At 52.7% G+C, this 13203-nt stretch overlaps 2 protein-coding genes across 2 annotated transcripts in view; one reads left to right on the top strand and one right to left on the bottom strand.

Moving 5' to 3' along the window:
- The window catches only part of Fam110a (family with sequence similarity 110, member A), a 30472-nt gene extending 28433 nt beyond the window's left edge, over positions 1-2039 (top strand). Inside the window, exon 4 of the transcript XR_001174820.1 lies at positions 2030-2039. The gene's annotated coding sequence lies outside the window, so the exon portion shown is untranslated. The remainder of the gene's footprint in view (positions 1-2029) is intronic.
- Positions 2040-10091: 8052 nt separating this feature from the next.
- Positions 10092-13203, bottom strand: part of Angpt4 (angiopoietin 4) — a 31658-nt gene continuing 28546 nt past the window's right edge. The window contains exons 8-9 of the mRNA XM_013010809.1: positions 11255-11385; positions 10092-10340 (exon numbers count right to left, since the gene is read on the bottom strand). Of these exons, the coding sequence (XP_012866263.1) occupies positions 10180-10340; positions 11255-11385 (292 nt within the window). The 3' untranslated portion in view covers positions 10092-10179. The remainder of the gene's footprint in view (positions 10341-11254; positions 11386-13203) is intronic.

Below are 13203 nucleotides of genomic sequence, written 5' to 3'. Positions count from 1 at the left end.
AAAGCCGGAAGTGGCGCTGTGGCTCAAGTGGTAGAGCGCTAGCCTTGAGCTGAAGAGCTGAGGGACAGCGCCCAGGCCCAGAGTTCAGGCCCCACAATTGACAAAAACAACTCCCCCACCAAAAAAAAACCCCAAACTGATAGAAAACAGAAGCATTTATAACAATATGCTGTCACAAAAGTGATGGGCAGGTTCTCTACTTTGAACATGTCTGGACTAACATCAAAGCGCTTGGCCTGTGGTTGACTTTGAGGAACTGACGCTGTAGAAGGTGTAGTGGATTGCTGGCTTGTAGTGGGGAATGTGAGCCAGTTTGCTTAAGGTCTCACAGCCAGAGAATGCATGTGTATTTGGAAATCCATCAGCCGTTTTTACAGCTTAGAGGTGACTGTGGACTGGCTCTCTGATTATATTACCAAGCAGGTGTGACTGATTGTCTCCCCTCTCCCTCCAAAGTTAAGGGATATCAAAAAAGAACTCATTTATCCAGGGGCAATGGTGGCTCATGCCTGTATACTAGTTACTCAGGAGGCTGAGATTTGAAGATTGTGATTTGAAGCCAGCTGAGGCAGGAACATCTGTGAGACTCCTTTCTCTAATTAACCACCAAGAAAATTGGAAGTGGCGCTGTGGCTCAAGTGAAGAGCTCAGGGACAGTGCCCAGGCCCAGAGTTCAAGCCCCACAGCCAAAAAAAAAAAAAAAAAAAGAAGAAGAAGGAGAAAAGAAAAGCTCAGGGATAGTGGCTAGGCCCTGAGTTCAAGTCTCAGGACTAGCAAAAATGAAGCAATAAACCACAACATTTCTTGCAGGTGAGTTATTTATGGACATCATTTGACAGCTGTACCCCTGTGCCATGGTGGGTCCATGGTTACAGTTTTGTGAAGAGAGGGCACACAAGTCTAAAGGAACCCTTCAGTAGAGAGCAGAGACAGTCACCATGTCAAGCTCTGTGGCCACATGCAGAGGAAGGGGGGGGGTGCCCTGAGGCACTGATCTGTCTCGTCTACAGAGCATTAACAGTTGTTTACACGAGCTGACTGTTGTCACACGATGTGCACATCTCAAGAAAGACCATGTGCTCAGACACCAGGGCCCCTTCCTACTCTGAAACCCTTCCAGGCACAGCAAAATGGACTTTCATTGGAGATGTACAGTCACAAGGAAGTGGCTTCAGGTACAGCTTGACTTAGGGCCTAAGGTGTCTGCATGACAAATAGTTTTATATATTTTTTATTTTTGAAAATTCTATTTTTTAATAGTTATCATAAAACTGATACACAGAGGGGTTACAGTTAAATGAGTCAGGGAAAGAGTTCCTTCCTTTCTTTCTTTCTTTCTTTCTTCTGTTGTGGGGCTTGAACTCATGCCTGGGCACTGTCCCTGAGCTCTTTTGTTCAAGGCTAGCACTCTACTACTTAAGCCACAGCTCCACTTCCTGTTTTCGAGTGGTTAATTGGAAATAAGAATCTCACAGGGACTTTTTTGCCCAGGCTGGCTTCAAGCCTTGGTCCTCAGCCTCCTGAGTAGCTAGGATGCCAGGCATGAGCCACCAACACCTGGGAAGAGTTCATTTCTTTTTGGACAATATCATCCCTTCCCTCATTCTCTCCCAGTTTTTCCCTCCCACCCTTACCCACAAGTTTGATAGTTCATTTTTAACATGGTATCTAGTAAGTACCATTGCTGCACTTAGTCAACCTTTGTCCCTCCATTTCTATGCCCCTCCTTCTTCCCCAAAGACAGATGAACAAGGCAAAAAGAAAACAAAAAGAAAAAACAAAGATAAAACCTCATTTCCATTTCCCAGAGTTCATTTCAATGAATAGTATTTTTCAAAATTAAATTTTGTTTTCTTTTAATAAAAGAGTCATAGCTGGGTGTTGTGACTCATACCTATCATCCCAGCTACTCATGTGGGAGTGTTCGAGGTCAACACTGGCAAAAAGTCACGGAGACCCTATCTCCACAAGACAGGCCAGTGTGGGGGCCACGTTGGTCATCCCAGGTACATAGGGGGATCTCAGTCAGAGGCCAGCCTTGGGCGAAAACAAAAGGCTCTATACAACACCATAACAAAAGCAAAAAAGGGTTGGGGCTATGACTCAAGTGGCAAGGCTTCTCGTCCAGCAAGCACTAGGCCTTGAGTTCAACCCTAGTACTGCTGATAGCAGGGCACAGCCGAACAACAATGGAAACAGTACAAAACCACAGTCACAATGGGGCTAATACCAGGTGGCGTTCTGGGGTGGTAGTGGTGTGTGTGTGTGTGTGTGTGTGTGAGAGAGAGAGAGAGAGAGAGAGAGAGAGAGAGAGAGAGTTGAGGTTTAAAATCTCCAATGGCATTTGTTAAAAAAAAAACAACCCCAAACAAACAACAACAACAACAACAAAAACAGGGCTGGATGTCTGCAACTCCAGCAGGAGAAATCCAAGCATTTCTTTTCTTTTTTTTTTTTTTTTTGGGTCCGGTCGTGGGGCCTGAACTCTGGGCCTGGGCGCTGTCCCTCAGCTCTTCAGCTCAAGGCTAGTACTCTATCACCTGAGCCACAGCGCCACTTCTGGCTTCTTTTTTTCTTTTTGCTTATGTGGTGCTGAGGAATCAAACCCAGGGCCTCATGTATGCAAGGCAAGTGCTCTACCACTGAGCTACCTTCCCAGCCCAATCCAAGCATTTCTTATCCACCTGCCTTTCTCTAGCCCAGGGTGGCTTCAGTCAAGTTCACCATGGTCCAAGCTGCTGATACTCCGGCATCACCCCTGCATCTCAGGTGAAAGGAAATGGGAAGGCACAGACCCATCTCCGTGTTCACTCAGCTCCCCTTAAGCAGTTTTCTCAGCGCTGAGTCACACGCCAGCCTGGGAAACATGACCTTCCTCTGGGCTCAGCATCACCTGCCGCGCTCAGCGTGTGTGGGTTTTAGGGTTCAACATGTGTGGGTTTTAGGAAGGCTTCATATTCTGTGACACTTCCCATCAAGAAATGGGTTGTGGCCAGGTGCTGGTGGTGGTTCATGCCTCTTATCCTAGCTACTTAGGAGGTTGAGCTCTGAAGACTACAGTTCAAAGTCAGCCTGGACAGGACAGTCCATGAGACTCATCTCCAATTAATCACTGAAAAAAAAAAGCCAAAACTTGAGCTGTGGCACAAGTGATAGAACACTGACTTTGAGTAGAAAAGCTCAGGGACAGCACCCGGGCCCTGAGTTCAAGCCCCAGGATGGGCACACTGGAATCTCGCAGCTTTGTGCTACCTCTGACCAGCGGAACAGCAGGAAAGTGACTTGCGTTGCAGCTTTCCCGAGGAGGAGCAGCTCGGTGGGCCTGAAACGGTCAGAGGGTGGTCCACTGCGTTTTAACACTCTGCGGTAGCCTTAGATGGTTATGATCTTAACCTTGAACTTGTGTTTGCCAATGAAGGGGACAGTGGAGCAGAGGGTACTGCAGGGGACACCTGTGTGCACGTGCAATTCTTTGAGGTGACCTTGGAACTTGACATTGAATGACAGTAGATGGAATGATAATTGGGCACCTTATGTATTTACCATTCCCACACGGCATTTGCAATGCCCATGAGCACAGAATCTTTTTATTGTTGTTGTTGGTCATGGGGCTTGAACTCTGGCCTTGGGCGCTGTCCCTCAGCTCTTCAGTTCAAGGCTAGCGCTCTCCCACTTGAACCACAGCACCACTTCCAGTTTTCTGAGTGGTTTATTGGAGATAAGAGTCTCATGGCCTTTCCTGTCTGGGCCGGCTTTGAGCTGCGATCCTCAGATCTCAGCCTCCTGAGTAGCCAGGATTACAGGCGTGAGCCACCGGCACCTGGCTTATGAGCACAGAATTCTGAGCCCTCACACATGTGGATGCTGAGATCCAAAGCAAACTGGAGCTAAAGAGCCATGGCTGCCTGGGCTGAGGCCTCCCCACTGTGAAGCAGAGACAAACCTTCCCGCAGAAGCCTGTGCGCCCATTCGAGCCATGAGCACAGGTGAATACATGAGCTCAGAGCTCATGCTTGTTAGGCTGGTGCTCTCCGGTGAGCCATGCCACAGCCTTGGTTTTTGCCCCTTGGTTATGCCACGGAGCCTCATTTCCTGGTTGAGCTGTGATCTGCCTACTCTAGGCTTCCTGTCACATTTGAGATGGCAGGTTCCCAGGTTCCTGCCATTGTGTCTGGCATCCCTCCATGGTCATGGAATCTTAGCAACTTTCCTGCCAGGGCTGGGAAGGACAGGAGGCGGGACTGCGTAGCACGGTAGCTCTGGCCACCTGCAATGCTGTCCTGTTTCTCGCCAGCTCTGTCTCTTGCATCCTTGTCCTCTGTCTGGTACCCTAGGTACAGCCTGCCCTCCACAGCAGGCCCCAGCCTCTCCTTCCCCAGCTCTCCCAGGGAGGTACGTCTCACCGTGGTTCTTCTCCGGAACCTTCTTTCCCTTCACAGCCTGCGGGAGCCCTTGCTCTAGTGCGCCCTCTAGCCCTCAGCACACTCACTGCACTTTTAGTACTTGCATAAATTTCTGTCTAGTTTCTGCTTCCTCCCATCCACCCAGACTTCACTGTCTATCTTGTTTGAAGCCATGTCAACAAATACAAGAAAGAATGATCTTATTTGAGTCAAGCTGCCATGCTGGGAGGTGATAAAAATGAGCTGTCACGCTTCCCTCCCCCACCAAAGGCTGCACAGCTGGGTCCTGACAACCTCTCAGACAGGGATTGGAAGGTCAGGTGCTGGCGGAAGGCAGGGACCTCGGCCAGCCAGGCCTCCCCAGATTCTCGCTGCACGCCTGGGCTCTCGACTGGAGTCAGTGACCAGGGCCAGCACTTTGCCTCCCCGCCAAGGCTCACTGGGGGAGGCCCAGGGGCCCACAAGGAAGAGAGTTGGTCCTAGAACCTAACTCTGGCCTGTGGCCACCACCTGAAGCCATAGCAGGACAGGCAGGAAGTCAGATATGCCTGAAGGAGGTGAAGGAGGATCCTGTCCCTCCTCCAGGCTCCAGTTGCTCCCACCCCCAGGCTCTCACAGGGACAGAGCCATGTTTATGTCCATAGCTGAGCTTCCAGGGCTGGGCAGCCCAAGCTGGTAAGTAATCACCCTGTGAAATGCAGAGGGCACCTGGGGCCAAAGCCACCTCTAACCCCTCGTGTGTGGTATTGGCCGGATGATGGCACTTTCCGGGACCTCAGTTTCCCCGCCTGTAAAAGGGGGAGTAAGGATCACAGTGATGCTATGTCTGGGCAGAAATTCCTTGCAGAGCTTGGCACAGGACATACACAGCTATACCCATGGCGAGAGAGCCCACAGTGAGCAGGCCCTGTCCCAGGGGCCAGCAGCCCTCCAGGGGCTTAGAGGCTGTCTTCCCTGTGAAGGGCCGGGGCAGGGCTGGGCCCCAGCTGTCTGCAGAGGGTGATGCCATGAGCATATTGCCAGCAGCACCTGCTGCGGGCTGGGCCCTGTGCTAGCTGTCAAGGGGAGAGGGAGGAGTCTCTCTGGCCAGCTGGTGGTCTCCTGGGACCCTCACTTCTCCACCTGGGAACCTCAAGGTGGAGATGGGGCTGGAGGAGTGAGCTAGACAACGAAAAGCCCTGCTTGCTGACTGTCGTTTATTCTCGAGGTCCTGGGGAGCTGCTGAGGGCTCCGGGCCGAGGAAGTGACATGATTGTGGGCCAGGAGGGAGGGAACATGCCTGAAGATGGGGCTCAATTGGGAGGCTGATGTCATCTTCTAGGTAAACACGAGGCTGGGCTGAGAGGGTGGATGTCCGTGTTGGGAAAGGCCAAGGTATCCTGTTCCCTTCCTGCCAGGTAGGAAATAGCCACTCCATTTCCCAGGAAGGGAAGCTGTGCTGTGGCTGAGCATGGCAGGGCATGGTACATTGAGCCTGCTCAGTTCAGCAGGGTCTGTATCTTGACCCTCTGTGATGTCAGGCAGCCGCTGTACTTCTCCAAGCCTCCTCCATCTGCACAGCTGTGGCACACATCTGGATTCATCTGAGGAGGTGGGTGTGCCTGTTCTCCCAGGCAGGTCTCCCTGTTAGGTCTCTGCTTAGTGTCCCAGGGCTTTGGACTGCTCTTCCCTCTAGTGGGGGCCACGTGTTCACAGGACTCTTTCCCCTGGCTGCCTCTTTCACACCTGTGTAGTCCTTGATTTAAATACCACTTCCTGGAAGGGACTTCCTTGACCACCCAAAGTCAGACCCTCTGTGATTCCTTTTTATTTTTTTGTCGGTTGTGGGGCTTGAACTCTGGGCCTGCTCGCTATCCTTCAGCTCTTCGGCTCAATGCTAGTACTCTACCACTTGAGCCACAGCGCCACTTCCCATTTTCTGAGTGGTTTATAGGGGATAAGAATCTCATGGTCTTTCCTTCCCAGAGTGGCTTTGACCGGGGTCCTCAGATCTCAGCCGCCTGAAGAGCTAAGATTACAGGTGTGAGCCACCATGCTCGGCTGTCTGTGATTCTCCTTATCTCTACCTCCAGCATGTGACTTAATCTGGTCTTTTAAACTCCCCCCCACCCCTGTTCTGGGCCTTGAACTCTGGGCCTGGGCACTGTCCCCTAAGCTCCTTTTACTCAAGGCTAGCACTCTACCATTTGAGCCACAGCTCCACTTTGGCTTTTTGGTGATTAATTAGAGATAAGTGTCTCACGGACTTTTCTTTCCAGGCTGGCTTTGAACTGTGATCTTCAGATCTCAGTTTCCCGAGTAGCTAGGATTATAGGTATGAGCCCTTGGTGCCCAGCTTTAAACTATTTTTAAAGTTTTTTTTTTAACCTGTCTATCTCAGTGAGCAGAGAGGACTGTGTATGTCTGGCTTATTCATTACCCATCCACATCTCCCAGATATTCCTTGGTCCCGGTAGGTCCTCCACACATCATAGCATGGGTGAGTGCATGAATAATCTGCCACGACTTCCCTGTGAGCCAGATCCCGTATGTGAGCTGGATCAGACCCTCATCCTCCGAGAGCCAGTCCATCTACATGCTGCTGCTGTGGTTGCCAGGACAACACGGGCTAACTCATTAAAGCATCTTTCAGTGGGAGAGGCGAAGGCCCAAGCAGACAGTAAAGGGGAAGGACCACTCAAATCCCTCTGAAACAGACCACCTTCATGATTGCCGTCTGTCCCTCACCCTTGCTCACCCCTCGTCCATGGTCACGTGTGACCGTGAACTTGCCCCTGTGTGGAAATCGCCTCTGCTGGAGACACTCAGAGATCTCAGGAACAGCGTGTTCTTCCTGGCTGGCTCCATCAGGATCTGCCAGGCGCCAGTGGAAGAGACAAGCTGGTCTTGGAACTATTTCCAGAAAGTTCCTTCAGCCCTCATTATATAGAGGAGACACCACTTTAACATTTTTGTGGTAGGTGGCAGGATGCCACCAGAGAGCTCCAGAAGAGGGCTAGCTTGTAGATTCTGGTGTGATGGAGGTGGTGGCTGCCTGTGCTGTCTTGGATGGAACTCTGTCCCTCTCTGATTATTACTTCAATGGTGAGAAGTGACTGTCCTGGTCAGATGCAGAGCGAGGTGACCAAGATTTTGCATAGCAAAATCTGCAGATGCAGATAGATCAAGGATCCTGGTGCCAGGTTCTTCAAGCTCTGTCCCCTACCCCCGAGGCCCAGCCCGGGTCGAAGGACATATCCCGAGTTAGCACCGCTGTCACAATGGCTATTAGAAGTTGGCTCCATGTCCTTATTGAAGAGATGGGAAACTGAGGCGCAGAGAAAACCAGGAGCATCAAGGATCAGGGGCTGATTTTGCTAGGCAGGACCTGCTGTGTCCCTGATTGCCTGAGTCTGTGTGGAGATGCGCTGGCTTTTGGGGGGCTAGGGCCTGGGGACAGGAAGTCTGGAGGAGGGGCATCCGTGGAAGGAAGAAGAGGAGGCAGAGAGAAGAGGCCTGTGGGTAACTCACTCTACTTTCCTATATGCCTGTTTCTGATCAGCAGGATGCCCCTGGTTCCAGGCGTGGCCATGTGACCTGGGTCTGGCCACTTAGAACCACTTACAAGGATGGACACAGGGCCCACACCGCTGGAGAGAACCACGGGGCCAGGGGTACCCTTGGCTGGGTGATGCTGGCCTGGACGGACCAGAGCTTGAGCTACCAGAGCCTTCTCATCAGTCAGACCCTGACTGGAGCTAACCAGACCTGAATCCTCCCAATTTCCCATCATTCCTTGGGTGCACCCAAGAGGAAGGTGGAGAAGAAGCATGTATGTTTAGGAATGGTCTCCCTGCCCCTTTCAGAACACTGGAGTGCAGAGATGGGGAGCTAGGCCCCTCACTTCTGACAGAGCAGGGGCGTCTGTTGCTGGGGTTCACAGCTTCACTCTCGTTTCTCCTCCAGCATGCAGCCAGTCCTGAGGTTATGTTGTGTAGAAATCAATGCTGTGGATTTGAAAACAAAATCTCCTCTCCTCTCTAAGTCCAGGGCAGGAGTGGGGGGTGGCCATGGGAGGGTGGTCACGGGGGGGGGGGGGGGAAGGAGGGGGCTGCCCTCCTTGCCTTTTCAGGACTGAACATTTATTAGACACCTACTCCACGCTGGGCTTTGCTATGAAGTTTACATCCATGATCCCTGGTTGGGAGCATTCCTGTCTCCATCTGACAGAGAGCCACTGAGGCTTGGGGACCGGCATGCTGGGTCTCAGAGCCTGGGGAAGTCTGTCTAGCCCTCAAGCTTTGCCTGTGCTCCATGATGCAAGCAGTGGGTGCTAGAGATCCACCCTGAAGTGTCAAGAGCAGCCGCCTGATCCCAGGTCCACTCCCATCATGGTGGATCAGCCCTGTCAGCTGGCTGAGTGGAGGGAGAGTACAGGCGACTTGGGGCGGGGTTGGGGGGTAGGGCTGCTCAGGGCTGGAGAGACACGTTGGGGAGGGGGGGCAGGGGATCCCCGAGAGCCTGTAGAGGGCAGGCGAGTGGAGGCCTGGCTTCCCTGTGGGTATGGGATGATGGTCCCACTGTGGAGACCTATGATGAGGGACCACCCTTATGGGCCAGGGCCCTGGCCACTGTCCCCCATTCTGACTGCAGCTTGGGTGGGCAGTTCATGAGGAGCCCCGACCCTCCGTCTCAGCCAGCAGCATTGTTGTTGGGTGTGGCAGGGAGGAGAGGAGGGTGGGTGGGCCCTGGACTTGAGTGGAGGGGAGGTGGTGGTCACAGGAAATCCCGAGGGCTACCCACAGGCAGGGCGCTGGCTTCCCGGGGCCAGAGGAGCATGGGAGGACAGAGCAAGACAGGGATTTAGTCCTAGACCCTTCTCTGGACCTCTTTTAACCCAAAGTTCCTTCCAGTTGTGTTTACAGAGGCTAGTTGAAGCTCTCACTGTAGTCCTTGAGGTCAAGAAGAGTGAGCCCAGCTTGTGTGTGTGTGTGGGGGGGGGTTAGGGCTTCCCCCAAAGACAGGTGAAGACCAGCTTTCCACATGGTACCCCCAGCCCTGAGCTGGGACAAGCAAGGCCCATTTTCAATTATGAAAACGGAGAAAGAGAGTCACTTTAGCCTGTCCCTGGGCAGCCACAGCACTGACCGTCAAAGGCTCTGACACACCCTGCACTGAGAAGACCTATTCCTTTTGTTTTAGCTTGCTGATCCTCTCAATTACCATAGCTACCTCACAGAAGAAACCTGGTATGACCTATGGGACTCACTCCAGGATGGGCAGGGAGTAAAGGAATCCTTCTTAGATTCCCTGCCCCACCCCCCAAAAGCTCCTCAGAGCTCAGATCTGAGCACTAGACAAAGTCCAGGGACGTCTCATGGCTGGGGAAGGCTTGGGACAGGAGGGTGGAGGGGAGGTGGCCTTCCTTCCCCTGGGGATGGAATCCAGCAGTCCCTGTAGGCCGCCTCCTGCCTGCTGCAGACCTACTGTGAGTCACCTGCTACTTGGGGGATCTGTAACCCTCAGGTTGCAGAGGTCTGGAACCCTCAGGCTAGCAGCCTGCAGGAGACCTGAGGGAGAAGGATGAGGGGTACCGCAGAGGCAGAAGCCCCCCCCCCAGCCCCCAACTCCCAGCATGTCACAGATCCGGGTTGCAAGGAGGCAGGTGACTCTTCAGACTTTGGGGTCAAGGGCTGTGATGACGCAGGGTGTGGAGGCCTAGCCCCAGGCGCCGTGTCCCATGCTGTGGCCGGGCTGTCCCAGGGATCCGGGTGAGGGGCCCCCGTGTGCTGCCCAGCTAGCCGCCCACCGGCCGCACCATCATGCGCGTGGCGCGGAGTGAGTAGCTGGGCCCGCGGAAGTAGTGCCAGCGGATGCCGTTGAGTTTGCGCAAGTGGTAGCCGGACGGGTAGTAGATGCCATTGAGGTTGGAGAGGCCGCAGGCAACAAACCACCACCCTGGGGCAAGAGGGAGATCAGAGGTTTGGGAGTGACAGGGTCCCCATCCAGACTCCAAGACAACAAGGACTCATCAGGGCTGAGATCTCTTGGGGCACCAGCTCATGGCAGAGGGGACGTAGGATGGGAGCAGGCAGTGACCACCCGGGGTCCTGGGGGGCAGCTGGGGGCTCTGGCCGTCCTTCTGGGCCCTTCTGCCTCTCCTTCTCACTTTTGCTGTGACCCTGTGGCATCCCTGTGCCCCCACCCCCAACTACCTTCCGCTCTTTGCAGGCTTAACTGCTCAGTCTCCTCCCTGTGGTGTCCCTGTTAGTCAATCCGTCTGTCTCTCTCTGTCCCTGGCGATCTCTGTGCTTAGGCGGGTATATCTCTGTGTTCTCTTTCAGTGCTTATCTTTCTCTGTCCCTGCTCCCTGTGTTTCTTGGGACTCCGTCTCTCATTTTTCAGTCTTAGTCTTCTGGACTGTGTTTCTCTTCTTCGCCTTTTCTTTCTCTCTCTCTCTCTCGGTCTCTTCTCTCTCGTGTCCTCCTCTTTGCCTCTGTGTCTCTCTTTCTTCTCAGTCTTTGAGTCTCTCTTCTCTCCTCTCTGTCTCTGTTTCTCTCTTTTCTTCTGTCCTTGTCTCTCTCTCATCTCTGACTTCGGCCCCCACCATGGAGCATCGTTTGATGCACAGGGTCCGGAGAGCTGCCCTTTGTCTCTCCCCTGCTCTCCCAGATCCTACTTTGGCCTGGTCTGGGGCGTGGGGTGTCCTCTGACCTGGGGTGGGGACAGATGGGACATTGTGCCTCCCCTGGAGCCAGCCCCCTTCCCCGTGTCCCTCCAGGAACACGGGCTCCCAGGAAAGCCACCTTTAGGAAGAGGTGTGAGGACAGCATGGGGGACGGCGAGGTGGCGCCAGGCCAGGTGGCACCCACCTCCGGACATCATCTGGGCACACTTGCAGAAGCACTCGTCGTTGTCCGCATCCCGGGTGCTGAAGTTGGCGCCCTTCATGGGCAGGCTGCTCTGGTCCCCCGCCGAGCCGCTGTATCCACTCAGAGAAAGCCTGGAGGCCACCCGGGTCGGGGTGTGCAAGGGACCAGAGTCAGACTGGGGCTGGGATCCCCGCCAGTTGTTCTTGGGGGAAAGTGTGTGTGTGGGGGGGTCCCAGTTTGATGGGTTGCTTGAACCACTTTCCTTCCTGCTTGCCCTCCCTGCCTGACACCTCCCAGACACAAAGTGCCTACTGTGTGCTGGGCCTCCCCTCACTGAGCCCGGGGGTCTTGATAACTCGCGTCATTTCAAGCATCTACGAAGTGCCATGCATTGTTTAAAATGCTTCCTGTGTGCCACCCTAGCTCATTTAAACCTCACAACACTCGTGAAGGAAAAGGATCCCAGAGTCAAGTGAACCCCCACACCATCTCTCAGAACCAGGACAGGTCACAGCCGGATTCCAGCCAGGTGTGGGAGGGGGTACTTCTATGCCCTTTGCTTGTGGAGGACCTTCCTGTAACCTTAGCTCCAAGCACAGCTCCCCCAAGCCCCCTCCTCCTCCTCCACACAAGCACCCATGGATCTATGCCCTGTGACTTTGACCTTGGCAGCCAGTTACAGGAGGGAGGGTTTATGTATTTCTCTGCCAGACTCTATGGGTCAGGCTTGGCGCTCTGTGGCTCAGCTCATAAAACCAAGGGCGAGCGCCCAAGTCACACAGAGGGTGGGGCAGGAGGTGCCAACTTGCTTTTGTTTTGTTGTTTCTGTGAGATGGGGTCTCTCTAGGGAGCTCAGGCTGGCCTGAAACTCATGATCCTCCTGTCTCAGACTCCCCAGTGTTAGGATTATGGAAGTTCCAGATTTAACACACATGCATACATCTGTATGGTAGATGGAACTGATATATATAGATGCACACACACATATATGTATATAAGCACATATAGTGAGATGCCTAAACATTCCATTTCTACCTTTGAATACATCATTTATCTCTGGTGTTTACTTAACACCATATGTAGGCATCTTACCATAGGATATCTTGTGTATGATAGAAGTACTAAATTTTACACTGGGGAAACTGAGGCTCAGAACAGTTGAGTGACAGTCTTAACCTGGGCCCTCAGGGCAATGAGAGGCCTTTCTCTACATCTGTCTTCCCCAAGGTAGATAGCAGGTCTTAAACTCAGGGCAACAGAAGTTACTGCCTCAGACTTGGGTCCAAGAGCAGAGACTGGATTGCTGCATGTGCAAGAAAGGTCCAGGAGACGTCTGCTTCCTCAGCTGCACCAACCCATGGTGTGGAGACACAATGAGGTGGGCAGCAGGGAGACCTGAGTCCAGACTCCATCTTGCTTTGGGTGGAGGATTACACTTACTACTTCTGTTTCCTATTACTTCACCAGGCATAGAGTTGTCTACCTCTAAGGGTTTGAGGGGAAGCTGGATCACAGTTGGCGCTCAATAAATGTCCAGTCCTGGTTTTTTGCTGATCGTAGAGCTAGAACTCAGGGCCTAGGCGCTGTTCCTGAGCTCTTTTGTTCAAGGCTAGAACTCTACCACTTTGAGCCACAGTGCCACTTCCAGTTTTCTGGTGGTTTATTGGAGATAAGAGTCTCCCAAACTCCCCTCTGTATGGTATTTTCACAATAAAAAAAGAGATAATTCTTAATATTTAAAAATAAATATGGGCATAAATTATAGGGATAAAAATTAAAAATTGCTTTTCTTTTAAAATTAAAAAATTGAACAGGAAGTGATTAATCAAAAAAAAAAAAAGAGTCTCCCAGACTTTCCTGCCAGGGCCGATTTTGAACCACAATCCTCAGATCTCAGCCTCCTGAGTAGCTATTACAGGCGTGAGCCACTGGCACCTGGCCCCCATTCT

This window comes from Dipodomys ordii, unplaced genomic scaffold, assembly GCF_000151885.1.
Source record: "Dipodomys ordii isolate 6190 unplaced genomic scaffold, Dord_2.0 Scaffold13, whole genome shotgun sequence".
NCBI lineage: Eukaryota > Metazoa > Chordata > Mammalia > Rodentia > Heteromyidae > Dipodomys > Dipodomys ordii.
The sequence above is the reverse complement of the archived record's forward strand: the minus strand, read 5'-3'. Positions and strand labels throughout refer to the sequence as shown.